Here is a 25,885-nt window from a genome sequence, read left to right as displayed (position 1 = left end):
AGTAGTGGGCTATACTATTAAACTTGCTCTTAGCAATCTAAAAGCATAGGCTAAAAAAAATTTCAACGAAAAAACCCTTAAAATTAGCTTTGAATTTAAAGTTGAAAATTTAAATTTTAGGTGATCAGAATAGGTATAAGAGAAAAGATGAGACTCGTCGTTTGATTTGGTGGGCTTTAATTAATGGATAGCTCAAACGACGACGTAGCCTACATGGAAACCTAGCTACGTACGATCAACTCGAGCCCGGCAATCTCTCACGTACGGTTACACGTACGCGCGTGTTGGCCTTGCCCTCCCCGCAATTCGCAATGCCGCCGCTCGACGGCAACGGCGGCGCCGGCGCCGCCGGCGATCACAGCCACGACGTCGTCATCGACGTCGGCGGCGCCACCACCAGCAGCTGCGTGGTGTGCATGGAGCCTCTGGAGTGGGCGGCGATCGGGCCGTGCGGCCACGGCGACGTCTGCGCCGGATGCGCCCTCCACATCCGCGTCTTCCAGAACAACCGCCGCCGCTGCATCTGCCGGGCGCCGTGCCGCGTCGTTGTCGTCACCAGCCACGGCGCCATCGTCGCCGCCGCCGCCGCCGGCGGAGGCTGGCCCGCCGTCTCCTCGCGACTACCGATGTCGCGGACCCGCCGTGGCGGGTACTCGCGGCGCGAGGGACGGGTGGGCGAGTACTGGTACCACACCGGGATGGGGGCCTTCTTCGACGACGAGCGCCAGTACGCAGCGGCGAAGGCGGCGGCGCGGCTGGGGCCGCCGCCGTGTGGAGATGCAAACGAGAACCCTCCTCCTCCGCCGCCGCCGCCGCCGACGACGACGACGACGCGAACTCGCACTGGTGTAAGCAACTCCGATGGTCAAGGATCTCTCCTCACGGTAAGTAACTAATTAACTCAGCTCGGCCATGTGCAACTCATCTGTTAAAAACAAAAACGAATTTCTTTTCAAAATAATTTGCTTGTTTTTAGCCTTTAGTTAGGTTTGAATTGATTACGCGTTAATTTAACCTCTTGTATGTGCCTTTTTTTTCAGCCATTTAGTTAGGTTTGAATTGATTAAGCGTTAATTTAATTAACCTCTTGTATATGCCTTTTTTTCAGCAGCGCGAAAAGATGGAGGCCCTTGTTTTTATTTTAGTTGTGGTCGTCATCCTCGTCGTAATGGCGTTTGTGTGATGTGCCACGGCGGTAGATTAATTCTACTTCTTGTATGGGCAAAGACAAATTAAGATTGTTACCGTTGGTTCGAAGTATATTACGCAGTAGTTTTTGCATTGGCTTCATACCGTATATCCACTAATTAAGGTACTGCTATATAACATTTGATTAAAAAAATGCCGCAAGACATGTATAATATAACTGTATAATGTGTATTATGACTGCAACTTACATGTAATTACGTTATTATAATTCACAAAAAAAAATATTGTAGCTCAATGGTGTAATGGCGCAAGGGCATGCAGCCCCATGGCGTCGGTTTTATTTCCACCACCAGAAGATTTTTTTTTCCCACTCACATGAACACATCTCAAAGCTTATCTGATGGTCGAAAATTTGACGATTTTTCTCCTAAACTTTCTATCAAATGTTAGATAACAAATTCATATAATTAATTTGAAGTGTGCCATTAACTGTTTTGTTCTTCCAAAAACCAAGATTTGTTTATGTCGAATTCTACCCTCGCCCAAAAGTAATCGATGAGATGTCTTGACGCAAAATCTTGGTTTTTGATATTTTGTAGTAGTGTAGGTTCATAAAATTTTCTAGATCTGTCATTGTCCGCTCCACGCCCTTTTTAGATGTACAAAAGACTAGGATCAAAATATAGAGTTGTGGAGAGCTAAGTCGAAAACGAAGAGCAAAGTATAGAGCTGTGGAGCAATCTGAAGGATAATCTAAAACCCCACTCCGCTGTCTTTTAGATAGAGCTGAAACATAAGACATGTTTTTAGCTGTAAGAGAAATAAAGCTGAAGTCTTGCTAAACATGTTATTTTGATTGGTTCGAAGGCCGGGCTGCTGGTTTTATATACTCTCTTCATAATAATAAAGGAAGTCGTTTAGGACAGCGATACGGTCTCCAAAACACAACTTTGACTTGTTGTTTCTACAAAAATATTTATTGAAAAGTGTATATGTATACTTTTATGAAAGTATTTTTCAAGATAAATCTATTTATATAATTTTTATATTGTCAAACTCAATAACTTGAGAGTTATTAATGATTTATATTTCTAAGGTTTGACTTAAACGTTGTCCTAAACGACTTCTTTTATTAGTAGTATTGTGCACATTGCACAAAGCCGTTTTCGGCCCAGAAAAATCGGTGTGACCTGCAAAAGGACGAATTACGGCAACAAAGACCAATTCCGTCCGAATAACGGTTTCCTCGTACGATCGATTAAGCCGTGCTCCACAGATTGAATATTTTATTAACTCCAGACGGGCCACCTAGATTAATTTGTACTTGTAGATTTCATCGCTATGGCGCAGCTCGACGGCAACAGCGCCGCCGCCGGCGATCACAGCCACGTCATCATCGACATCGGCGCCGCCGGAGACGGCGACAGCCGCCGCCGCAGCAGCAGCAGCTGCGCGGTGTGCACGGAGCCTCTGGAGTGGGCGGCGATCGGGCCGTGCGGCCACGGCGACGTCTGCGCCGGATGCTCCCTCCGCATCCGCGTCTTCCAGAACAACCGCCACTGCTGCATCTGCCGGGCGCCGTGCCGCGTCGTCGTCGTCACCAGCACGTCGACGGAGGCTGGCGCGCCGTCTCCTCCAGGCTGCCGAGGTCGCAGACCGGTGGTGGCGGGTACTCGCAGGTCGAGGGACGCGTCGGCGAGCACTGGTGGTACCACGCCGGCATGAGGGCCTTCTTCGACGACGAGCGGCAGTACGCGGCGGCGACGGCGGCGGCGCGGCCGCCGTCGTGTGGGAAGGCGAGCGATGATGACCATCGTCCGCCGCAAGCTCGCAGTACGAGTGTAGGCAACGAGCAGCATCGAATATCTCGCCGTGATCCTCCCGACGAACATGAACAGCATGTCCCGGTAAGACTCTCGGTGTTCATACAAATTTTTCTCTCTCTTTTTTTTTCAGATTAAATAAATAGTATTACATCCGTTTTATATTATAAATCACATTGAACTCTTTCTTTCGCCAATGAAGTTCATATAATGATATAAGTGTATATAAAGCCTTTTTTTCACAACCATGCACAAACCAAAGTGCTGTTGAAACGTGAAATCCATGCACCAACAAGTTCCTGTTCATAAGCAATGAAAAAGCAGAGTATATGGGAGGATAGTGGCTAAACTGCTCACTTGAGGAGAGTAGGAAGTGACTAGTCCAATAGGAGAAGAGCAAAAGTGCGATCTTTCAATCCAATCTACGTGGACTAAAACCCATCTCTCACGAGATGAGGGCTATAGAGTTGTGGAGACAGGATACAGAGTTTTCAAAAGAATAGTTTATAGAGATGGAAAGCGCGGCTACAATGCCAAATTAGGTTCATTAAAACCAATATGTAATATATTTTAATGTATGTCTCTGTTTTGTGTTAAAATATTTAAGTTTTTTACTACTATGCAATCTATAAGAAAACGACCTGTAATTATAGAACAAATGAAGTAGTACTATGCAATCTGTTCAAACAGATTTTTTTTTCTTTTTTAAATTTGGTTGTTTAAAGCTTCATAAGCTGGAATGATTAGGCGATAACATTAATTGTTTCTTTTTCAGCAATTCGTGGAGGCCGTGCTGATTGGTCTGCTGGTTGTCGCAGCCGTCGGCCTCGTCGTCCTGATAATTTGTGTACGGCTGTAATACCTCGTGAGATTAAATTCCAGAAAAATATGATAATCCGTACCACAGTAACTCAAATTTGGGTGGGCAAAGGACCCTAACTAGATAAATTAAGTTTGTTGCCATTAGATAAGAGGTGATTAATTTTGATGTGTTCGAAATATGATCGGTTGAACAATCAGGCGCTATTATATTTGTGGCTTTGAGTTCAAACAAAATTAAAATTTGGCGACGATGTATCCTGAAGAACAAGGCTACTTCGATGGTTACAGTTTCTCCACTACCTTCGACCTTCGGACCATGCATGCTGTAATGGTTTGAGGAGGATAACAACTAGTATGCATATGCCAACCACGGATGGATGATTTTTCATCAATCTTTAGGCTGGTATTTTAGTTACTTCTCTTATTTTTCATCGAATCTATTTTTTAATTGCAAACTTTTGTGACAATTTGGTTATAGCTTGGAGAAACAAATGTCAAAATGAATTCAATTATTTTCTAAAAAAAGTTATCCCTTAGACTCTAGATGATTATATATTGAACTAGGTGAAACCCCGCGCATTGCTGCAGGGATTTAGTATGATAACAATAAAAAATTTAACGTGTAAGATAGCTAGATAATTAAGTAAATTAATGTGGTTTATGATAATTTAAATTTAAACAGTATATAGAATGGTGATTCAAATGTAAAAAGTAAGGTGGTATGACTTTATGGAAGAAGAAAAGAGGGAGATAGTTTGGACCGTAGATTAATCATCTAAAGGCTAAAAACAATTGATGTGATATGACTTAATTAGAAGAAAAAGGAGAAAGATAATTTGGACCATAGATTAATCATTTAAGCACTAACTAAGTGAGGATGAACTATATAAGTATATAGGATATCATAAAACATAATAAAGATATACATTGAAACATTGTCTTTCTCAACGTGGTCTATAGCACGAAAAACCATTCTTTACAAGATAGGGCCGTTCACATGAAAGATAAGAAAAAATCCATTCTTCATGGTCGGGCGCATTTCTCCAAATCCTCCAGGATCACAAGTGGAACGCTAAGCAAGGGTATGTAAATTATATTGGATGATAATTTAACATGTTTGTATTTGAAAAGCTCTTAAATTATAAAAACTGTAAAGATATAACATGTTTGCATGATGTTTAAATGTGATGATTGTTAGTGGATAATGATGTGACATCTTGTTAATTAGTGGATGATGATGTGGCATCTTGTTAGTGGATGATGATGTGGCATTTTTGCATGTTAAGCTTAAAGAGTTAGTGGGAGATAACCTTACAGTAAGATAGGATTTGTTATTATTTAACTGAAATTGTTCGGAAGCAAATCGAATGAGCTGACAAGTGGATCCCACATCACCATGTCTCATGTGTTCAGTGGCTCAAAGGCACCATGTCTCATGTGTTCAGTCGCTCAAAGGCAGTACAGCTAAGTCGGATCCCTTTTCAAACTGTTGTATTCTTGCACGGAGATTGATCTCTCGATCGACTTGTTCTTTCACTTACATCTGTTATATACGCGTTGCATAGATCAAATTGAAGTACTAGTACATCATAAAGTGATGAAATGAAATATTTTGCTAAGGTGAACGCAATGCAACGAACGTACAGGCTCAAGCCCAGTTCTTGACGTAGCCACTGTACCCGCTCTGCTTGTCGCTGTAGCGATCCCAGATCATGAAGCCGCCGTAGTTGGCCGCCTTCTGCAACTCCGGCACGTAGCGGTAGTAGAGCGTCTTGGGGTAGACGTACCCGCTCCGGCCGTCCTGCTCCTCCTCCGCCACCGCCGGCGCCGCCGGCAGGCCGAAGTAGATCCGGCTGCGCGGGTACGCCGCCGTCCATCTGTCCCACGCGTCCTCCCAGTACACGGTGCAGTTGTCGTCGCCGCCGCCGCCGCCGCCGTAGAACCGCACGTGGACGCGCTCGAAGGCGCCCGTGGCGAGCGCCCGCGCGGCGCCGCGGTCCGGGAACGCGCACCGCGTCGTGGCCGTCAGGTGCAGCGCGCGGCGCGGCGGCTTGCCGCGCTTGGCGAGCTCCGTGGCGAGCACGTCGTAGCGCTCCGCCGGCGTGGCGCGGTCGAGGAAGAAGTCGACGCCGTCGAGCACGGCGTCGCCGAACGGCCGCGCCGCCTCCACGGCGCCCTTGCCGCCGCCGCCGCCGAGGTAGGTGTTCCAGAGGTGTTCGAAGAGATCGAGCGCCGACTGGTTGGTCGGGAGCGAGTAGGCGCCGCCGCCGATGGCGAGGGAGACGAGGACGCCCTTGCGCTGGCAGTGCTTGACGTCGCCGCCGATGCCGCCCACCGGGTGTCCGGCGAGGTCGAGGCGGTACTCGCCGCCGCGGGCGCCGTAGACGTTGAGGAAGGACATGACGACCATGGTGTACAAGCCGGTGTCGCACGCCTCCCGGAGAGACCCCTCGTCCTTGTTCCGGCCCCAGAACACCGTCACCTGCCCCGTCGGCCCCGCAGCCGCCGCCGCCGGGGCCAAGCCGGCGAGGAAGAAGAGCTGGAGAAGAAGCGCGCCCACAATGACGACCAAGCTATGGCGCGTAAAAGTAAGCGCCATTGATGATCTCCTTTGCAGGAAGGAGTAGCTTGTACTCGCGGGTGAGTGAACGATCATGAGACGAGCTCGTTCTTATAGGGAAACTATTTTCATCCCTCGCCATCGGCGGCGGCGCCTGTGAATATACGTTAACTAGTTATAGTTTAATTTGTTTTTTCGTTTCGAGATGTAAAAGTTAAATTTAAACTTATATGTTTGTGGAGTGATATATCACATGTTAATATATCTTCTCAATTTTTTTTCAAATTTTTTCATAACCATTTGAATGACATGCAAATAACGAGGGGATATCCTCTCGAAGGATGAAAATCCACTCCCCGTTCTTATATAGTACTCCCATCTACATCGATATGAGTTAACTTATTTTATATTTGAGTTTTTCCAAATAAATTGTTCTTATTTGTAGTCTCTAAACATCCAAGACTTTAATCAGAACCCGAGGTAACATCTTAATACTCATTGGTTGCATGCGTGGATATACTTTCTCATTTTTGTTACATACAAGATGAGTTAATTTCTAATTGATCTTGATGATAAAAGTAATAGGTGTAACTTTTGTTAAAGAATGGAATAATTGTTAGAGACAAAGCTAACTAGTACTCTGTCTCAGAATATAAGAAGAGATAATATATTTGTTCCAAGTCAAATATCCTAAATTTGACTAGATTTATTTTAAAACTAATATTTACGATATCAAATGAGCATAACTAGATACAATACTCTTCTTTTAAAAAATCCTCTAAAAAACTTGTTAAAATTAAAATAATTTCATACCAGTATCCATAAAGTTTGGGACGGAAAGAGTAACAAGTTTTCGAACTATTTTGAAGCTATGTGCTGCACTAGTATGAACATATAAACATGGATTATTCCAAAAAAAAAATTATAAACATGGGAAATTAATGAAAGTCCATAGATGATCGACTCTAACATGCAAGACAGCTCATCGATCGTCCATTAGTTGGACGAGGTGAGCATGAAATTGAAAGGGCAGATATCAATGGAGGGGAAAAGGAAGCACATGCATTACGCAAAATGATCGATTGGGTAGCTAAGCTTTGGGTTTGGGGTCTTCTTCCTCTTTTGCTTGCTGCATACATCCTTTATCCATGGCCGCACAATGTTGATGGCGAGACAACGGCACAATGTTGATGGTGAGACAACGCAATCAATAATCTATGAGGGGTCCAACTATCAATCCATATATGCTACCACCGCACATGTACATTGTATACATGCCAACGGCTGAGATGAAACCAAATTGGGGATCAAACAAGATTGGAAGAGATAAAGATGGTCTTTCTAACAAGAGGATCTGTGCATTGCATCTTTGGGGAAAAATCTTCCCCTCGTGTACAATTTCAGACTTTCAGTCTCTCATCAACCGCATCAATTTTCCTTTTCGCCATATTGGTGTACAATAGTAGAAGCTACAAACTAACATCTTGGAAGCACATCATCAACCTCTAAATCAACATAACCAAAAAAAAAAAATCTCAAAATTGGCGCCTTGGCTTTGATTCTGCAACTGTAACTCGGATCTGCCTGCCGTCCAGGTCCTAAAGAACAAAAGCACACAATCAATTAGCATACTTACAATTACTGAAATCATATGAGCAATTATATATACAAATCACCTCGAGCAACTTAGCTTGAGAGGGAATTGGAATGGTGAAATTTGACAAGTTAAAATAAGAATATGTTTGGTACTTACAACGCCGTCAAGATTTGATATGGCATTGTTGACTTCTTCAGCGGAGCCATAGGTGACAAAACCAAAACCCCTCGACCTGCCGCTCTCCCTGTCGTAGATGACCTTGGCATCGAGCACGGTTCCCTGCTCACTGAACAGGTTCTCGAGTGTCGAGTTGTCGACACCCCAAGCAAGGTTCCCTACATAGAGCTTGTTGGATGAATCAAAGTTGCTCCCACCACCCCTAGGTGATCTTGGCGCGAAATCATCCCGAGGCGGAGGCGGCCCTGAGTTTACCCTCAGAGGTCTTCCTTGGAATGTCTGTTTTGAAATATAATATGATTAATCAGTAATATTCAACCATTCAATGTATTGCCAGGGATTTGGACACGAAACAATTTTTGATGGATTGGTCTCAAGACATTAAGCAAAATGTCAAAACGACATGAAAAAGCAGTCAGTCATGCTGAGAATCAGGTTTCAGGATTTTAGTAATGCTGGTTCAAGTATAACCTTTTGCTACATAAACAGTTAATTTTAAGTGCACAATGTTCATAAACCATCAATACTACAACATCACAGTTGATAGAGAACTAGACTTTTCGCATAGATGCACAAATTTCCGCTATAACTAATTAACCCACTTATAAGAATGCACCACAAAAGAGATTAATATAACATGGGAGTATACTCACGTATCCATTGAATTGTTCGACGGCAGCACCAGCTTCTTCAGCTGTAGACATTGTGACGAATCCAAAGCCACGGCTTCTTCCGGTCTGTCTGTCATATACAACCTGTCACAAAAAAAAAAAAAGAAAAAAAGAAAACGAGAACCTAGTATTATTATCATGAGAAGAACCCACTCACTTGTACGCATGACACTCTGTAGTTGCCTTGCTTGGCTGGACAATTGAATTCAGAACATCTATTTGTTGCGTAATTTAACTACTATTGAACCAATTAAAAAAACATTTGAGCATTAACATATAAAACTCAAATATAAATCCTAGAGAACACTGAACCAATTCGTTGCAGTAATTCCTCATCTAGTGGATTCCTCATGTATAAATAGACTGTTTAGTCCACTCTAGCAAAATTGCGTCGCCCAATTTACCGAGATGAAACTATGAATCTATTCGAAAAAGAGGCCGTGTGAGTAATTTATACCTCGACCATCTCAACGGAGCCGGCCTGCTCGAAGAGCCCCGCGAGCTGCGCGCTGTCGACGCTGAACGGAAGGTTACCAACAAACACCTTGAGGTCCTCGGCGAACTCCCCCTCGGACTCCGCCCCACCCTCCTCCTCCTCCACCTCCGACGACACCGCGACGGCCACGGGAGAAAGCCGCCTCCGCAGCGGCGCCACCAGCGCCGCTAGCGCGGCGCGCGGCGGCAGCGCGCAGGGGAAGCAGGCGGAGGCCGGCGGCGCGGGCTTGGGGCAGGGGACGGCCGGGAGGAAGGTGGGGGTGAGCGAGGTGGAGAAGAGGGTGGCCGCCATGGCGAGGCGAGGTGGTGGGAGGAAGGAGGAGATGAGGCTTTGGGAAGATAAGGTTTTGGGGCTCGAGGAGGAGTGGAGAAAGAGGTGGGGGTTTATATAGTGTGTGGGGGTAATTGCTGATATTTGTGTCGCAGATATTTTTTAGGTGTGGCCCACTGTCAGTGTAGGTGGGACGTCGGCGGCCAGTCTGTTTAGCTAGAGGAGGGTTGTATTATTCAGATTTTGAGGGAGTGTGTTAGGATTAGGATTGGATAGGATAACGGATGCTTCAGGCTTCAGATAATGAAGGTGCTCTGCTCCCAGCTTGCAGATGCAAAAGGGAAAAAAAATTACATATACTGAGTAGCTTCTTGTTCTGCATGTTGAACTTTACTAAGGTAGATTTATTATGTAACTTCTTCTGTGAGAAGGTTAATGCATAAGTACAGTGTATTGAGAAGGTTAACTTCATTCATCTTCTCAGTCCTTCGGTGAGGCGTTAGGTGTATGCAAAAGGCTCCAGACTGTCAGTTGGGGATTTGTGTGTGTGCAAAAGGGCGTCAAACTGGCAGTAGAACTAACAAAAATAAATAGTAATAGTAAATAGACCACAAAAATAAATAGTAAAATAGTAAAATGACAACAAAAATATTAAAAAAAGTGCAAAAATGGTGTAAAACTGTCAGTACAACTAACAAAAATAAATAGCGTCAAACTGGCAGTAGAACTAACAAAAATAAATAGTAAAATAGTAAATAGACCACAAAAATAAATAGTAAAATAGTAAAATGACAACAAAAATATTAACAAAAAAGTGAAAAAATGGTGTAAAACTGTCAGTACAACTAACAAAAATAAATAGTAAATTAACAACAAAAATATTAGCAAAAAAAGGTACACTAACCACAAAAATAAAAGTGGCCCATGCAGGTCTCGAACCTGCGACCTTCGCGTTATTAGCACGACGCTCTAACCAGCTGAGCTAATAGGCCTTCTGCTAAATTAGCTAAACTTAATCTTTATTATCCGTTCTAATTTCTGCCGCCGCGCGTCAGCCCACTTACCGTTCCAACCCGCACAGAGCCCAGAGGCCAGAGTACCGTTCCGGCCCAACACTATTGGGCCTCACGAAGCCGCACTAACGTTCAAGCCCAACTAGTATGGACCGCACGTAAGCCGCAATCCCGTCTTGTCTTCGCGCAAGAATCACAGGCCGCATGTAAGCAATAACGGCCCAAATAATATGGGCCTCCCATGTCGTCGACTCGTGTGATCCACCCAACCACTCGTGTTAATTAAGGGGTAATCGAAAATCCATCCACGATCAGATTCCCGGAAGAAGAAAGGCATGTCAAGACAGCTCTATCTTCTCTACCTCTGCTTTCCATTCCGCGAATATATTCAGTATAAAGACTCCGCTCTACCCTTTCGAGGTAAAGTTGGATTAAGTGTAAAAGAAAGAAACTATTAGTGTATAATTACTCAAAATTTAATTATTGGTATAAACTTGAAAATTTTGACTTATTTGATATTTTAAGTTACTTTTATATAAAAGTTTTTCGAACGAAACACCCTAATAGTTTCAAAAACGTGTTAACGCTAATCGAGATAAAATATAATAAGGAATCTTAATAAAAGAGAACCGACCTCGATACCTAAGATAACCCGTTGAATAATCTGCCGTTTAACAACATACTACTCAACGTTAATCCACACTAATACTAATATCAATCACCAATTCATCATTACGACTTCTCACTTGCATGGCGGCCGGTCGATATTCCAAATTTCCTGTCAGTTTCCAAGCCCGTACTTACCAATATGACATGACAGTACTACAAATATTCTTGGTGCATGCATAGACCGGCCGATTAGTAGTCGTCGTTCGTTCTTCGTCTCGCCTTTTTTTTTCTTCTTCATTTTTCAAACAGACGAACAAAACAAACGAAAAGAAGCATGCGTTTGCCTGGACCGTTGTGCTTGTGCGCTTGCCAAATACTCCATCGAGAGCCATCAAGTCTTGAACATGCTGCAGATTTTCCTGCACGTACCAACAGAGGAAGCTTCCTCCCTGTTGACAGGGAGAAGAAGGAAGATGCAGTGTAGGGTCCAGCTTGGCAGACACGATGAGACCCAAATAATGCTACTAGTATTATCTTAATTAATTGGAAAACGTCACGCTTGATTTAATCAATGTCATGTACTGTGATTATTTGAACTCGTGTGGCCGGCCGGCACACCGTCAACATCACAAGAGAGCTGATAGTAGAAGCTAGAAACATCTATCTCCAATTCTCCATGCATCCATGTACAATTTGCAATTAACAGTACAGTTGAGATTAGAGAAGTTTGTATGATCAATTAATTGACAGATTAGTCCGTTAATTGTTGCACAAAGCACCAACTCATGCCTCGCAGAAGGAAAAAGAAAAAAAAAAGAGGAAAATTTGCAACACACACCACTAGCTCTCTCATCTTCTGCCACGAGCTGAGCCGTGCACCGTGCAACGAACCCAAAACGAAAAAAAAAAAGAAATTGAAAAAAAATTAATTAATCAGCCTTGATTAGCAGAGGCCGGTCTCGAGGAACTTGACGAACTGGAACAAGTTCATCCTGGCGTCGACGCTGCCGCAGCTCGCCGCGATCATGGCGCGGCACGCGGCGGCGTCCTCCCGGAACCCCAGCCTGGCGAGCGCGGCCCGCAGGTCGTCGGCGTCGATGAACCCGTCGGCGTTGCCGTCGAACACGGCGAAGGCGCGGCGCACCTCGGCGAAGCTGGGCTCGTCGGCGTCGAACAGCCTCGACACCTCGTCGCGCCCCATCCTCGCCTTCAGCCCCTCGCCATGGCCGCCCACGCCCAGCCCTATCCGCTCCATGATCTCCTCCACCTCCACCTTGCTCAGGTGAGCCTCCTCCTCCTCGACGGCCGCAACGACGTCTTCATCCTCGCCGCCGCAGGAGGAGCATGGCTCGTCGGAATCCGCCGCCGCCGACAAGTACGCGCACTTGACCACGGCGCCGGCCGCGGCCGCCGGGACGAGCGACCGGGCGAACGAGTGGAGGAAGGAGGAGTAGCTGTAGAAGAATCCCGACGAGGCGGCGGCGAGGAATCCGACGATGTAAGGGATCAGCAGCAGCGGCTCCCTGAACGAGAGCACCCGCCTGAGCAACGGCCTCGACGGCGACGATGACGACGAAGACGCCATTGCTAATAGCTTAGAAGGTTAGAACAAGCTCGACGATGGCGGCGATGTGATTGGGTTTGCGTGGAGTGGTGGTGGGGATAGGTGGAGAGATCGACGAGGTTATATATACGAAGATGTTAGCGAGGTGGGAATAATTATCAGTCGTGACGGCGGCTTTGGCTTGGTCGGGAGCAAGCAGCCAGGAAGCTGAGGCTAGCGCGGGAAGTTGCCTGCGTTGCTTCGCATGCGGAACGAGAGAGAGAGGTGGATAATTAATTATGGGAAATATTTCTTTAAAAGGAGAGGAATAAAGATTAGTAGTATTAATTAATAATGGTGGGAGAGGACACGAGAGTGGACTGCAGAAAATGGGAGGAAATTTGGTTGGGTTGGGTACGGGCTCAATTCGTGAATCAGTTGACAACTTGACAAACGCTTGACAATATGCAGTGCATTTATGCTTCAGCAAATTGGGGAAGCTTCCAGGAAACTGGGCGTTGGGTGTATGTGTGATTATAGACTTGCAAGTAACTAGTTACTACTAGTAGTACTAGCTAACTAAGCACGCAGATTTCCGTGGTTAAGTGATCTAGTAATACTGAGTTTCTGACTTTGGAAATGTCGGAGTATTTACATATTCAAAAGTGTGTAGATGGATAGATGCAGTTAACTTTTCAGCTGAACATTGCTAGTACCATATTTTTTAGGCCCGTTTAATTTGGATTGTTGAACAAATTACCGTAGTGCATTATCGAAAAGATAAATTAGACAGAAACAAACTTAACAAATAACTTCAAATATACGGGCTGTTTTGGTTTGATGCCAAAACTTGCCCTACCAAATAGTTGGCAATTTAAATAGTACTTTATAGATGTTTAAATTGATGTTAATATTTGCCATAGCTAATACAACTCATATAGTTCAACTCTACCAAAACATTGGTAGTGCTAAAACATGCCCAAGATTTGACACTACCAATGGTTTGGTAGGACATGAAACCAAATCAGCCCTGCAATTTAAAAATCATTTTTTTAAGTGCATGTAAAACAAATAATCCATTTCAATAGTCCGATAAATAAGCTGAAAGCTGAATCTAACTTAGCTAATAAATCTAAATCAATAATCCGGAGACAAGCAAAACTGGACCAAAATTTAAAGTATACATATAGGATTGCTAAAATGTGCTCATGTTACAAAACTGAAATTAAGCGTGAGCTAATATACCAACATCTGAGCTGTTAAATAAGCAAGAACATAAGCACACAAACTTGCAATTAACAAATCATGAAGACAACAGAATGTCCATTAGCTGTCACACCACGGTGTGGCAAGGGAATCCATCTATTCGAAATTAGAGACAACGATCTGATCGAGCAAGCAAGCCCAGCTGCCTCGCTGCCACCATCTGCATTGCACGCACGTCCATCGCCTAGCACCCACTAATTAATTAATTAATCAATCAATTTAATTAGTCCTAACTCCTAACAACAATTAAATTTAAAAAAACTTCTCTGATCCGTTCATCAAATTTTCAATAGACGCACGTACACTAATCCAGATCTAATGTCGGCGTAATCAAGTAAATGCCTCCTCACGGCTTGTACTACATGTCGGGACGGTGTCGCCTGATGATAAGGATAATTACAAGTGTTCTTCAGGTTACGAAGCTGTATAACTTAAATTAATTAACCCAAGTTGATTACTTCGATTGCTTAATTAACGAGCAGAGAAGAGCCATAGCTTTAAAAGAAGAGCCCTCGTGCACCATACGTACGTGTGTTCATGTACGTCATGGGCAAGATCTGACGGCTTCACATGCCTGTTCCGTTTGATCCGTTCGCCGTCAGTACGGCCGGCCTTGATCGATTCATCGACCGGTTTAGCTGGCATCACATTCACACACACATCGCTCAGATCTGATCCAATTCAAGACAGCTAATAAGGAAGAGTTAATTAGGACAACATTGTGAAGTTAACTAGTATTCCCTCCGTTTCACAATCTAAGTCATTTTAGCATTTTTTACATTCATATTTATACTAATGAATCTAGATATATATATATATCATCAATATAAATGTGAAAAATGTTAGAATGACTTACATTGTGAAACGGAGGAAGCAGCGGTTAAGTAGGAAATTTGCATAGTGTAATGATCAGTAGCAGTACTTAAGTAATAATGCCGGCTGTCACAATTTTGGCACTGTCGGTTTTTGTCTCATTTTTTTGATAGGAGACTGCTGGTATGATCAAGTGAACTGTTGAATGTGTAAGCGCCGGCTGGCCGGCTCATAGAAAATGGTAATTTCTATGTCCACAAATATAATTATTAAGTATTTAAGATGTTTGTTTTTTTTTCACAAATATAAACATTTCGTAGTATTATCTGTCATAATCTCTGTCATATCAACCATCTCCGATTAATTCTTTTTCCTACTTATTTTTTTTGAACGACTCGCACGAGACGTTGCGAAGTTCTATTGATAGAGCAGGAAAAAATTACAAGATTACAACTCTAGAGAATCGTAACCAGGAAAAAGGAAAAATATACCAACACCCACACACCGACAACGCCAACACACAACCCGAGAGAAGGCTAGCACCGAATCGGCCGCCGCTAAGCGTGACCGACCGCCGCTAGACCAACAAAGGAACACAGACGAGATCGCCCCCTAGGGGATGCCAAAACGACGTCTTCAACAAGAGAAGCGACGGAAAACCTTTGCCGTCTTCTGTCGGGGCTCAAGGAGCCAAGACTGGGCTTTTGCCCGGCAACCACTTGTCACGCCCCGAACTAGCCCCGAACGGAACTAGCCCGTGACGCTCCAAATTAATCTGTTAATCGATACCAGTCCCAGGAAACAATGCTGGTATCACAGGAAAACAGAATATCACAGCAACAGAGGTCTCTTTATTACAGAGTAGGAGTACAGTCATGTTGGGCTGTGTACAGATCCCGAGCTCACAACTGCATTACAAAAGGAAAAGCGGAAGCCAAGACTTGGACCAATCATCACAGGCGCGACTTGGGAACTAGACCGAAACCCTAAAACTCATCGTAGCCGACTTGCTCCTGGAAGAACTCCTCGTCAGCGGGATCCACTTCATCTTCTTCAGCAACTGGGGGGGATTATTTATATAGAGCAAGGGTGAGTACAGGAGTACTCAGCAAGCCATAGGAATTAAGTGTTTAATGCAGGCTTCAAAGGAAAGGTTGTTGTTTTTGCAATTGATTTTATTTAAACTCCTTTTTGAAACAACTAAGTGAGTGCTTCTCAAATGACACGGATGAGGCAGTGCGTCTTATCCGGTCGGAGTATGTGCAATGTATCAGTCTTTGAATTGATTCAAGGTTGGCACCCGGCCAACAACTTTCAAACGGCCACCCGGGCCTGGCTGATCCCATCGGCCGCAGATTTTCCAAACATCGATCCCACTCCACAATAGCAATTTCACAAAGCAGTAGTCAAACAAAAACTACCTAGGAATCACCTCACATCCACCCATGACCACGGGCACAGCTGTTCGAACAGTTTAGTAACCTCTGCAGAGGGGGTACACTTTACCCACACGACATTACTATCCCGGATCACCCAGCCCGTGCAGAACGGCCACGTTTGGCGACCTTGAGGCTTTCATGACAAGGCATTTCGAAAGCCGACACAGGTACACCATATACCAACGAGAGGGGTCCCAGACCATACTGTGCCAGGAAGCCCGGGGGTTCTCCCCGGCACCACCCCGTTAAATCCACATGTCTCTTGGCATCATGGTTCCCCCGATAATCTAATTACTCAGCCAGGGGTGTCCCATTCCACCCATGTGGTCGCACTTGTCTTATGTTCGGATGAAATTCCAAGGAAACGGTCCTTAAGTGCAAGAGCGGGAAACCGTACTCCCGGTACGTCCTTCGGTCTGCGGTTTTGGAAATTCATTTAGTTTGCAAGCACCGACCCAGGTGTCGGGTTTTCCAAATCTTTTGTAAAACCCCAAGTTTTACCCATCGTTGGATATTTTAAATTTGAAGGGAAGTGTTCCGATGCTCGAGCCTGAAGGCCCATGCATCGAAGCACAACAGTCGACAAAGGAGGTCTAAATGTTCAATAATTCAAGGAGGGTAATTGCAGCAATTAGGATTGGGGACGGCAGGCTATCTCGCAAGCCGCGGCCGAAATACTTGTGTTAAACCTATTCATGCAATATTTGCGAAAAAGAAATACTTAGATTTAAATTATAGGTGCAAGATGATCAAAGGTGACTTGCCTTGCTCGAGATCTTGAGCTTGATCCTCGAAATCCTCGCACTGCGGGTCTGCGGCCTCCGAAACTACACGCGAAACGGGACAACTCAACAAACGGCGAAAATAAAGCCCTATTATTGACCTCTAAACGTGCCTTTAAACAGATCTCAAGATTTGAGGAATTTTGGAAGTTGAACGGAGTCAAACGGACATACGGTTGAGAAAGATATTGAATTTCTAAGATTATTGGATTTTTGGTCTAAAGGAAAAATGATTTAATTAAACCCTTTTGAAAAAGAGAAAAGAGGGAGGGGAAACAGACTTCCCTCGGGCGGCTAGGGCGCGGCCCGAGAGAAAGGGACGGCTCGGCCGAGCTTAATGGGCCGACCGGCCCGAGAAGGCGGTCCAAGGCACGCGTGGGAGGGGAGGAGAGAGGGAGCCGGTGGGCCGGGCTCACCTCGCGTGGTCCCGAGTCGGACCCGCTTGTCGGTGACACGGTTCACCGTGCGGAGGGAGCACGCGGCGCGCGCTAGGGTTTGGGTGAGGGACGCGGTGCACGCGCGCGGCTCGCGGTGGGTGCGGTTGCGGCGGGCCCACGCGCAGCCTCACGGCTCGCGGTGGACCGCGCGTGCGAGCGGGGCGGAGGGGAGTGGCGGACCGGGGTCAGCTTGACCCGGTCGCGGCCGAGGTGGCGCCGACGTGGCGCCTACGTGGCTGCCACGCGGGTCGGCGGGAGGAAGACGACGACGTCGGCCGGAACGGACGGCGGACGGCGGCGGCGATCGGCGGGGCGATCTACAGCGATGCAGGCAAGGGCGAGCGCACCGGGAGGTTGCACGGGACGAGGGGAGACGAGCCAACGGCTCGGATTCGCCGGAGGGGGCTCGACGGCGGCGGATTGCGGTGGCGGCAACCGGCGGCGAGGGAAGGGGGAAACGGCGACGGCGCGACGGGAGATCGATTCGGGCGAGCTAGAGCATCTACGCGACTCCGGGAATCTGTTTCTAGCGTCGGATTGGACGAAGACACTACGAGAGAGGCCGGTGACGTGCGGGCGCTACGGAGCATGGGCGGCGACGGCGGCGAGCACATAGCAAGCGGCGGCAGCGGTCGGGGCAGCGCCAGCTAGCTACGGGGAGGCTATACAAGCTTCTACCGAAAACTAAGGGGAAGAGGAGGAACGAGGAGGGAGAACGGGGAGATGCCCTACCGAGACGAGGCGGGGCGCTGTGACGAGAGGCCGACGGCACGGGAGTGATCTCTCCGGCCTCGAGCCGGGGAAGAGGAAGAAGACGAGCGCCCGGAGTCCCCTTCCACGTCCTAGCACGCACCGGCTCCTCCGGCACACGTGACGGCGGCGGTCGGCGATAGAGAGACAGAGGGGACGGCAATGGCGTGGTGGAGCGAGGGAGAATGGGAGAGGGAAAGGAAGGGAGGGCGCCTTGGTTTAATAGGAGGGCAATGTCTGTTTGGAAACCGACCTAGGGCGGTCAAGGAGCGAGCTGGCGCTCGGCGTTCGCGGCCAAAACGGCGATAGGGAGGATGACGCTGGCGGGGAGAAAAAGGAAGAAAAGGAAGGGGGAAAGGAGACTTGCCTTTTGCCACTTTGGGAAAAGAAGGAAGGAGAGAGAGAGGGCGACTAGGCAGTGGGAGGAGGAGCTCTGCCTCCAATCCTTGGGAGCATGCGCGGTGGTGGCGGGGCCGGGTCGTGACGACGGCGGGGGCGGTTTGGTAGGGCGCGGCTACAGGGCGGCAGGCGCTGACGGCGGCGGCAATTGGCCGGTCATCCACCACGGTGCGCGCGCGCGGGAAGCAACGACGCGGAGGATTCAAAACTCAGGGGCGGGGCTCGCCGGGGAGAGAGAGACGGGGAGTGGGAGAGCGAGAGAACGAGAGAGCGGAGAGAGAGACAGATGGCGCCCGGCTTGGCGTCGGCTCACGCGCACGCGCGTGCGACGCACGTGCGGGGCGAGGGAGAGGAGGGCTGAGGGAGGGAGAGAGAGAGATGGGCTGAGAGGAAATTGGCCCACCGAACTTGGAGGAGGCAAAATAAACTTTTGCGGAGGAATTTGATTTGGGAAGGATTTGTATTCGGAATTTGAATTTGACGATATATCGGGGATTCAAGATCAGGGATTGACACGGAGACTGACAACAAGCAAAGAAACAGATTTCGCAATTAGTTTTTTTTTAATTTAAATTTTCCCGCTAGGCGCCACGACGGAACGGACGCTACAACACTCTTGAGGGGTGAGATAGCACGACAACGCCCTCAGGAGGGGGAATTAACCATCGTTGTCGGTCCGGCTAAGGCCAGGCTAGGTTTTCACCCGCCGTTCACCATCTGCGAATCCACGACTGACGCACCGATGCTCCACCACCGCTCAAGCTCTGCCGACATGTGGGACCCCTGTACCGGCGTCCCCCGCCAGCCAGCCTTCGTGCGCCGAAGACCGCGCTACACCCACCGGCAGCTCCTCCTCACACCGAGGTCACCTCCTCCACCGCCGGCCGCGCCTCTGGCGCCAAGCCGGCCTCCTCCACCGGACGCGCCTCTCGCGCCAACCCGGCCTCCCTCCATCGGCCGCGCCTCTCGCGCCAAGCCGGCCTCCAGCTCCGCCGCCCGCGCCTCTCGCGCCGAGCCGGCCTCCGCTGTCATCGCGCCTCTCTGCGCCAAGCCGGTCTCCGACCCCTCCTCCAAACGATGCCACGCCAGCCAGATGCAACCGTCTGCCACACCCTCGGCTAGCTGTCCGAAGCCACCATGCCTCCGGTGACCGTGGTCACCGCCACCGTAGCCGCTGCTGCCGAACGCCCAGCCACCTCTCCATCACCATCCTCACCTCCTCTGCCACGGCAGCCACGTCCACGGTCGCCACGGCCATCGCCGCAAGCCGTCCGCTGTCGCAGCCTGCAGCCACCAGCACCCGCTGTCGCTGCCCGCGAGCTCCATGTCGTCGGTCTCCATGACGCCCTCCCGCTACCGCACGACGCTGGCCTCCAATAGCCACACGTCGCCGGCCTCCACGACGCCTGCACGGCAGGCCTCGCCACCTACGAGGCTGCACGACCGCCTCCACGACGCCTCGACCACCACGGCCATTGCCTCGCCAGCCCGCCGCCGCGGTCGATGACGCCACAGCCGCCGCCATCGGCAGCAGCAGCCACCGCCAGCCAGATCTAGCTAGAGGCGTCGTTGCCTCCTCCCGCATCGCTGGCGTCACCACTGGCTCTCGCAGCACCTCCACCGCCGCATCCGTCGTCTGGCCGCGCCGCCGTGCTCGGCTACCGGAGGCAGCTCTGGCAGCGTCTCCCGTCAGGTCGCCGCCGCTAGGTCACGCCAGGTCGCCGCCGCCCAAACCCACCGCCAAACCTCGCCGCCGAGCTGCCAGGACGCCGCCGCCCGTCGTTGGGGGACCGGATCCGGGCACCACGGCACCGGATCTGGACGCCGCCGGTCGGCGCCGACGCCATGCCCTGAGCTCGTGCCGTGCCGACGTCCCGACCGTCTTGGCCGCGAGCGAGGGAGAGAGAGTCCCGCCGCTGCCATCCTTGCAGCCGCCCGGCTTTGCAGGCAGCGGCTAGGGCGGCGGCAAGGTGGGGAGGGGAGGAGAAGGGCGGGGACGACGCGGCTTGTTTGCCGCCCGCGTCGCCCCCGGGACAGAGGGACCGGGCGTGGATGAGATTTTTACCTTTATGAGTTGATTTTTTTCCTAATTATTAATAATGTAACGAGGAGAGCATCAAAGTTTTTTATTATCTACATTAATCTCTGTTAAATAATATAGAAATGTTTTTATTTGTAAATAGATGGAGTACTTAATTGAGAGTTTATTTCTTTATTGCATCAAAATTCCTGAAGTTGATTAATATGCGATTTGACTGCTAATTAAGGTCGACATCAACATACTACATAAATTAGTATTCGTACGATTTTGGTGGAAAAGAAGTGGAAATTATAATCTTCGCTAATTGAGCTTCAACTGCTGCAAATATTTGAATTTGGAACCTAGCTAGCTAGAGGGAAACAATAGGATACAACCATGTATTGCGATCGACCCAGCCTTAGCTCGTCTTTGTTGACTAGTTTAATTACCTGGTAATAATACACTTTCACACTTCCACAGCTAATATTATTACTAGTAATAATACACTTTCCCAGCTAACCATTTGTTTTCCCTCATCCTTCCTGATATAAGTTACTATTACATCCTATAAAAAAAAGTAACTATTACCTCTGTTTTTTAATATACAACGTAATAAAGTTTTGGATAAAACATTTGACTGTTAATCTTATTTTTTTGAAAATATCATTTGTATTTTACAGTACTAAAGATGTAATTTTTTAGCATATTTTATTTTTTTATGACTATTCAAATTGAGATTAACAACGTCATGTGTTTAAATAAGAGCACACACCTACTACTTCAGTTGCTATCGATGAATCTATCCTACTTATCGCCTTCGCTTTCTCAAACCTTTTCCACCGTTAGTCTTCGAGGAAGAAGGAGATGAGACGGCGACTTTTGCTTAATCTGCACGAAGACTTTTGTGAAACTTCCGACGAAACCCGAGGTCAGGTCAAGTACGGCCTGCACGGCACAGCACGTACCAACTCGGGCCTTTTACGGTCACGACTTGCACCAATCGATCAACGTGGGCCGCATATCAGCCCAATCACTGTTCCGAACAAGCCATTTCGGCGACCCAAATAGTATGGGCCACACGTAGGCCGCATCACCTTTCCGGCCCAGATTGGTTGGGCCGCACGGAGGCCGCAGTATCCGTTCCGACCTAACCAGTATGGGCCTCAAGTAGGCCGCGCTACCGTTCCGGTCCGGCCCATTTATGTTGGGCCGGCAGCTCGAAGGCCTGAAACTGCGAAGGTGTCTTCACCATCTTCTTCCCCCAGCACGGACGCTCGGAGAAGACTCCGAGCTCGCTGGAGAACGACGAGATCGCGTCTCGTCTCGCCGGACGGCGAGAAGGCAAGGCGCCTCCGATCTGTACAAGAAATTTTGCCGCATTTTCTCATCAACAGCTAAGCTAGCACCGAACCTATAGGACCTGGTTGGGGAGCTTAAAATTATGAGAAGCAACTGATTGATAGACACCTTATGAGAATATGAAAAAACTGAAATTCCATTTTCTATCTTCTAGTTTATTTTATGAATTTTTAACTATAGTTTCTAAGAATCTAATGAGAAGTTAAATAGCTTGGGAAACTTCTAATTCTGAAAGAAGCTATAGCTTTCAAAAGCTCCTCGAACGGCCCTATGTTCGTGTAATTGCGAATGTGATAACTTGGTGTATAGCTGGGTGGCTGGCAATGGCCTGGAGAGGTTATCCTCATCCACGAATTAATCCACTTCTTTTTTGAAAGGAATTAATCCACTTGGGAATCTCAACGCCATCACTGCAGCGCTAGTGCTTAGCCAGGTAGGATCGCCGTCACAAGCGTAGGATCGGATCTCCGGCCATGGATGATCTTGCCATCTCGCTCGGAGAGTGGGCAATTCACCACCAGCTGAGTAGCTGACACCTGGAAATTAGAATGATGATTCCTTTAACTGTGTTGCAGAAATTGCATCTGCTAAAATGTTTTTGAGGTGTTTGTGAGTGGCTCATTGGGATCTCGACAGCCAGATATGCAAAATTATAAGTGGCCTGGTCACTGATTTTTGTCAACTTGCTATAAACTTTCTCAGGCCGCATGATGAACACGGTTGACCAGAATTCGCACATACCTGGCCCATCCATCCTAGTGGCCACCAGCCCGAATTCCGTTATCACCTAAGAAATCTAATTATGATTGCGCACAAAGAAAGTGTAATTAGGCAAATTAGCTGAGAGAGAAACAGGTTATGGTCGAGATTCTTGAGCACTTAGCCAGCGATAGCTGACCGTATTTCTTCTCAACTCTCTCTGGCCTGTAGATTGTCATAATTTGCTTTTACCTTTTGTCGATCCAGAAGCTGACCAGAGAAAGAAGAAGTTCAGCGATATCTGTCAGGCACTCGATCCAACAGCTATAAGACATAGTACTCTACATCATGCACAAAGTAGGAGCAAGATGAAACCACCTAAGAGGCCAAAAAAATGCATAAGAAATAAAATTTTGACTATCTATAATTCCTTAATTACATTGGTCATTCTTGACAAGAAAAAATTCAGCAGTACAAAACAGTACAAATGTGACGGATGGTCACAAGAAATTGTGCCCAACACGTCAGCAAATACGGAGATCTTGGGATGCCAACCTTCCATGCTGAGCAGCAATATCACCATCATCTACTGCTACTCTACATCATCACTACATAAGTAGCTAGGTTTAATTGGGCATTGGGCCTCTTATCTGAGATAAAGTTTCATGTCATAGATTGTTAGGTAGGTACCCAATTGCATTAGTGTGGGCGTCAAGGAAAAAAAGACTTTCTTTTCCGTGTGATTTCAGACTTCCAGTGCTCCATGATTAAAGACGCAACACGGAGCTCGGATCCCTCACTGTACGCACCTGGCCTCGCTCCAAGTCGCAACTATTTATTCTGACCATATCATTGCGACCTTGAGACAGACAGATCGGTAGATACTGGTTCTGTGCGTGGTTGGAAGCAGAAGAACACACAAAAGCCATGGCGAGATCGGCGTCAGGGAGGAGTTTGCTGGTGATCTTGCTCGCCGTCAGTCTCCTCCTCGTCGCCTCCTCTGACGCAGCTCGTTTCACAAGTAAAATTTTGCCTGAGAAGGAGAGTTCTTGGGGGGGTGTTCTTGGAGAGTTTCTTGTGGTGATTCTGGCTGTGGGATTTGTGCAGGAAGTAACAGGATGGCGATGATGGTGGTGGAGGCTCCGGCGCGTCCGGGTGTTGGTGTTTCAGGTTCAGCAGAGGTAAAAGTTCTCGGTTTCATTCAGAGTGATTTTGTGTTGCCTCAGTTGTAAAAATCTGAATCCCTAATTGTGTATTGATGCGTGTAAAGCTCGATTACTACGCATAGTTCCGGATGCGTCTATTGCTTCCTGGAAAGGCTCACGATTCAGAATATGAAGACAAAACAAAGACGTTTAGTGCATCTCTGCAGAAATAGAAAACATAAAGCGTTGTGCTGTTCAAAAGAGAATGGTTCTTTTGGTCAGGAGATCTTTTTCTGGATGTTTGAAAAAAATCATATTACATATTATCTATTCTTGATAGCTGAAATTAATAGATAATATGATTTTTTTTATAACTATTTGAGGGTATATACAGATGAAATGACTACTTACGAAGTTAAAAAGTTATTTTAGATAACATTTCTAGAAAGAATTGTTTTTCTTGATCACCTCAAACTTGAGTGCAAATAGAAATCCAAAATCGTGAATCAGACAAGAAAAGGTAACAAAGAATCAAACCGTCCCTTAAGTGAAAGCTGCAAACCATATTCAGACTTCTGAGAATTCTGCTAAGCTGTTGTAAGAGCCACCAACAGCTTTCTTATTCTATTTCCTATCCTTAGATTTAGAAAATTTTAATCAAAAATCACATCCAACAAAATCCCTAACCTGTCTTCCGATAATCTAGGTTCTCAACTCCGGATATCCCGTTTCCCGTTTTAAGGGAGTGATTTTTTTCCCAATCGCTCTCTCTCGTGCACGGGAGAAAAAAAAGGTGATGAAGGAGAACTTCAAGGAAGCTATTTTTTCCCAATCGCTCTCTCGCGCGCACGGAGGAGTGCGCGTAGGGAGGGAAAAAAAGAGATGAAGGAGGAGCACGTGTAGGGGAGGAAAAAACATTAATTTTAGACTTTCTGTTAGAGAGATAGGTTTTCTCATTTTCTATATTCAGTTTTAGAAGATAAAAAAATATAGTTTTAGGAATTAATTATTGGGATACTCTTAATGATGCTCTAAATTTCCATCTCATGGTTCCTGCAGATTTATCAACAACCTAATTGCTTCACTGCAAATGCTTTGTAGGATGACGTGAGCACAAGCGATGCAATCGTGGAGGAGATGTTTGGAAGGATGGCGCTGCAGACGACTGATTACCCCCCCTCAGGCCCAAACGATCGCCACACTCCCAAGGCACCCGGCACATGATGACGCCGCAAAAGCCAAGAACACCAAAGCTTTCTAAGCTGAATCAGGACGCCACCATGTACAGATTAATACGCAATTTTCCCTTTTATTTTACATTACGCGTCGATCGATTAACGGACAGCTAGTAGTAAGAGTGGCAAATCAATTTGTAAATTTTTGTATCTGTGGGAGTAGTATTTTCATAATTGTTGTTGCCCATGATCAGAGGTGATCGTTTTGCTGCGTTTGAAGATTGGTTTTAACGAATGGCAGACGAAATAATGCCCAATTGGATCTAATTACTCCGTTTTATATTATAAGTCGTTTGAGCCTTTAGCTTTGATCAACTTTACATAAATAATTATCAACATTTATAACATTAAACATTTATAACATTAAATTAGTTTCATCACATTTAACATTACATGTATTTTGATAATATGTTTGTTTTGTATTGAAAATGTTACTCCCTACATTGCAAAATATAAGAAGTTTTGGCTGGATGTCTGGCTAGATGAAATATATCCTAAGTACTATGATTCTGGATAGTACTATCTCTATCTCAAAATTACTACGAATCAACACAAATATTTTTTAAAAAATATACTTCCTCCGTTCCACCTTTCTAACATTGCACATTTTCATTTAGATGCTAATGAATCTAGAATATATGTCTAGATTTGTGAAACGGAGGGAGTAGGAGATATATTCTAATACTATACATCTACAATACGAATCTAAATAAGTCACTGTCCAAATATAGGAGATATATCGTAATACTATGGGACTGTTTGGCACAGCTCCAGTACTATGGGACTGTTTGGCACAGCTCCAGCTCTACCC

At 46.7% G+C, this 25,885-nt stretch overlaps 5 protein-coding genes, 1 non-coding gene and 2 pseudogenes across 7 annotated transcripts; 3 read left to right on the top strand and 5 right to left on the bottom strand.

Moving 5' to 3' along the window:
- Positions 1 to 307: 307 nt before the first annotated feature.
- LOC127778375 (uncharacterized) lies at positions 308 to 1,183 on the top strand. The gene is made up of 2 exons (XM_052304962.1): positions 308 to 884; positions 1,109 to 1,183. Exons 1-2 carry the CDS (start codon positions 312 to 314, stop codon positions 1,181 to 1,183), a joined length of 648 nt encoding a protein of 215 aa, XP_052160922.1. The 5' UTR covers positions 308 to 311.
- A 1,307-nt stretch (positions 1,184 to 2,490) lies between these two features.
- LOC127779747 (uncharacterized) lies at positions 2,491 to 3,831 on the top strand (annotated as a pseudogene).
- Positions 3,832 to 5,187: 1,356 nt separating this feature from the next.
- LOC127779744 (xylanase inhibitor protein 1-like) lies at positions 5,188 to 6,488 on the bottom strand. The gene has a single exon (XM_052306640.1). It carries the CDS (start codon positions 6,448 to 6,450, stop codon positions 5,443 to 5,445), a length of 1,008 nt encoding a protein of 335 aa, XP_052162600.1. The 5' UTR covers positions 6,451 to 6,488; the 3' UTR covers positions 5,188 to 5,442.
- Positions 6,489 to 7,687: 1,199 nt separating this feature from the next.
- LOC127779745 (29 kDa ribonucleoprotein A, chloroplastic-like) lies at positions 7,688 to 9,669 on the bottom strand. Its single transcript, XM_052306641.1, has 4 exons — positions 9,257 to 9,669; positions 8,782 to 8,883; positions 8,108 to 8,407; positions 7,688 to 7,952 (listed from the first exon to the last, which is right to left on the bottom strand). Exons 1-4 carry the CDS (start codon positions 9,584 to 9,586, stop codon positions 7,890 to 7,892), a joined length of 795 nt encoding a protein of 264 aa, XP_052162601.1. The 5' UTR covers positions 9,587 to 9,669; the 3' UTR covers positions 7,688 to 7,889.
- An 814-nt stretch (positions 9,670 to 10,483) lies between these two features.
- TRNAI-AAU (transfer RNA isoleucine (anticodon AAU)) lies at positions 10,484 to 10,557 on the bottom strand. The gene has a single exon. It is a non-coding gene; the product is annotated as a tRNA-Ile (tRNA).
- A 1,341-nt stretch (positions 10,558 to 11,898) lies between these two features.
- LOC127779746 (probable calcium-binding protein CML46) lies at positions 11,899 to 12,865 on the bottom strand. The gene has a single exon (XM_052306642.1). It carries the CDS (start codon positions 12,770 to 12,772, stop codon positions 12,131 to 12,133), a length of 642 nt encoding a protein of 213 aa, XP_052162602.1. The 5' UTR covers positions 12,773 to 12,865; the 3' UTR covers positions 11,899 to 12,130.
- A 6,869-nt stretch (positions 12,866 to 19,734) lies between these two features.
- LOC127780315 (uncharacterized) lies at positions 19,735 to 20,201 on the bottom strand (annotated as a pseudogene).
- Positions 20,202 to 23,455: 3,254 nt separating this feature from the next.
- On the top strand, positions 23,456 to 25,362 carry LOC127778741 (uncharacterized). 2 transcript variants are annotated; one of them, XM_052305361.1, is made up of 4 exons: positions 23,456 to 23,715; positions 23,802 to 23,875; positions 24,546 to 24,632; positions 24,941 to 25,362. In XM_052305361.1, the coding sequence occupies exons 1-4, from the start codon at positions 23,622 to 23,624 to the stop codon at positions 25,061 to 25,063; spliced, it is 378 nt and encodes a 125-aa protein (XP_052161321.1). In that variant the 5' UTR covers positions 23,456 to 23,621; the 3' UTR covers positions 25,064 to 25,362. The 2 variants fall into 2 exon arrangements, with proteins under 2 accessions (XP_052161321.1, XP_052161322.1); XM_052305362.1 differs by lacking the exon at positions 24,546 to 24,632 and having other exon boundaries at positions 23,487 to 23,715.
- Positions 25,363 to 25,885: the final 523 nt, after the last annotated feature.

This window comes from Oryza glaberrima, chromosome 7, assembly GCF_000147395.1.
Source record: "Oryza glaberrima chromosome 7, OglaRS2, whole genome shotgun sequence".
Classification (NCBI taxonomy): domain Eukaryota; kingdom Viridiplantae; phylum Streptophyta; class Magnoliopsida; order Poales; family Poaceae; genus Oryza; species Oryza glaberrima.
This window is presented reverse-complemented; position numbering and strand designations above follow the sequence as displayed.

What these genes read in the sequence shown, in the direction of transcription:
- LOC127778375 (XM_052304962.1), top strand. Translation starts at nt 312, where the DNA reads ATGCCGCCGCTCGACGGCAACGGCGGCGCCGGCGCCGCCGGCGATCAC. An exon ending in GTCAAGGATCTCTCCTCACG is followed by an intron (nt 885 to 1,108) that starts GTAAGTAACTAA and finishes CCTTTTTTTCAG; the next exon opens with CAGCGCGAAAAGATGGAGGC.
- LOC127779744 (XM_052306640.1), bottom strand. Translation starts at nt 6,450, where the DNA reads ATGATCGTTCACTCACCCGCGAGTACAAGCTACTCCTTCCTGCAAAGG.
- LOC127779745 (XM_052306641.1), bottom strand. Translation starts at nt 9,586, where the DNA reads ATGGCGGCCACCCTCTTCTCCACCTCGCTCACCCCCACCTTCCTCCCG. An exon ending in GCTCCGTTGAGATGGTCGAG is followed by an intron (nt 8,884 to 9,256) that starts GTATAAATTACT and finishes TTTTTGTGACAG; the next exon opens with GTTGTATATGACAGACAGAC. An exon ending in TATCAAATCTTGACGGCGTT is followed by an intron (nt 7,953 to 8,107) that starts GTAAGTACCAAA and finishes TTTGTTCTTTAG; the next exon opens with GACCTGGACGGCAGGCAGAT.
- LOC127779746 (XM_052306642.1), bottom strand. Translation starts at nt 12,772, where the DNA reads ATGGCGTCTTCGTCGTCATCGTCGCCGTCGAGGCCGTTGCTCAGGCGG.
- LOC127778741 (XM_052305361.1), top strand. Translation starts at nt 23,622, where the DNA reads ATGGCGAGATCGGCGTCAGGGAGGAGTTTGCTGGTGATCTTGCTCGCC. An exon ending in TGACGCAGCTCGTTTCACAA is followed by an intron (nt 23,716 to 23,801) that starts GTAAAATTTTGC and finishes GGATTTGTGCAG; the next exon opens with GAAGTAACAGGATGGCGATG. An exon ending in GTGCACGGGAGAAAAAAAAG is followed by an intron (nt 24,633 to 24,940) that starts GTGATGAAGGAG and finishes AATGCTTTGTAG; the next exon opens with GATGACGTGAGCACAAGCGA.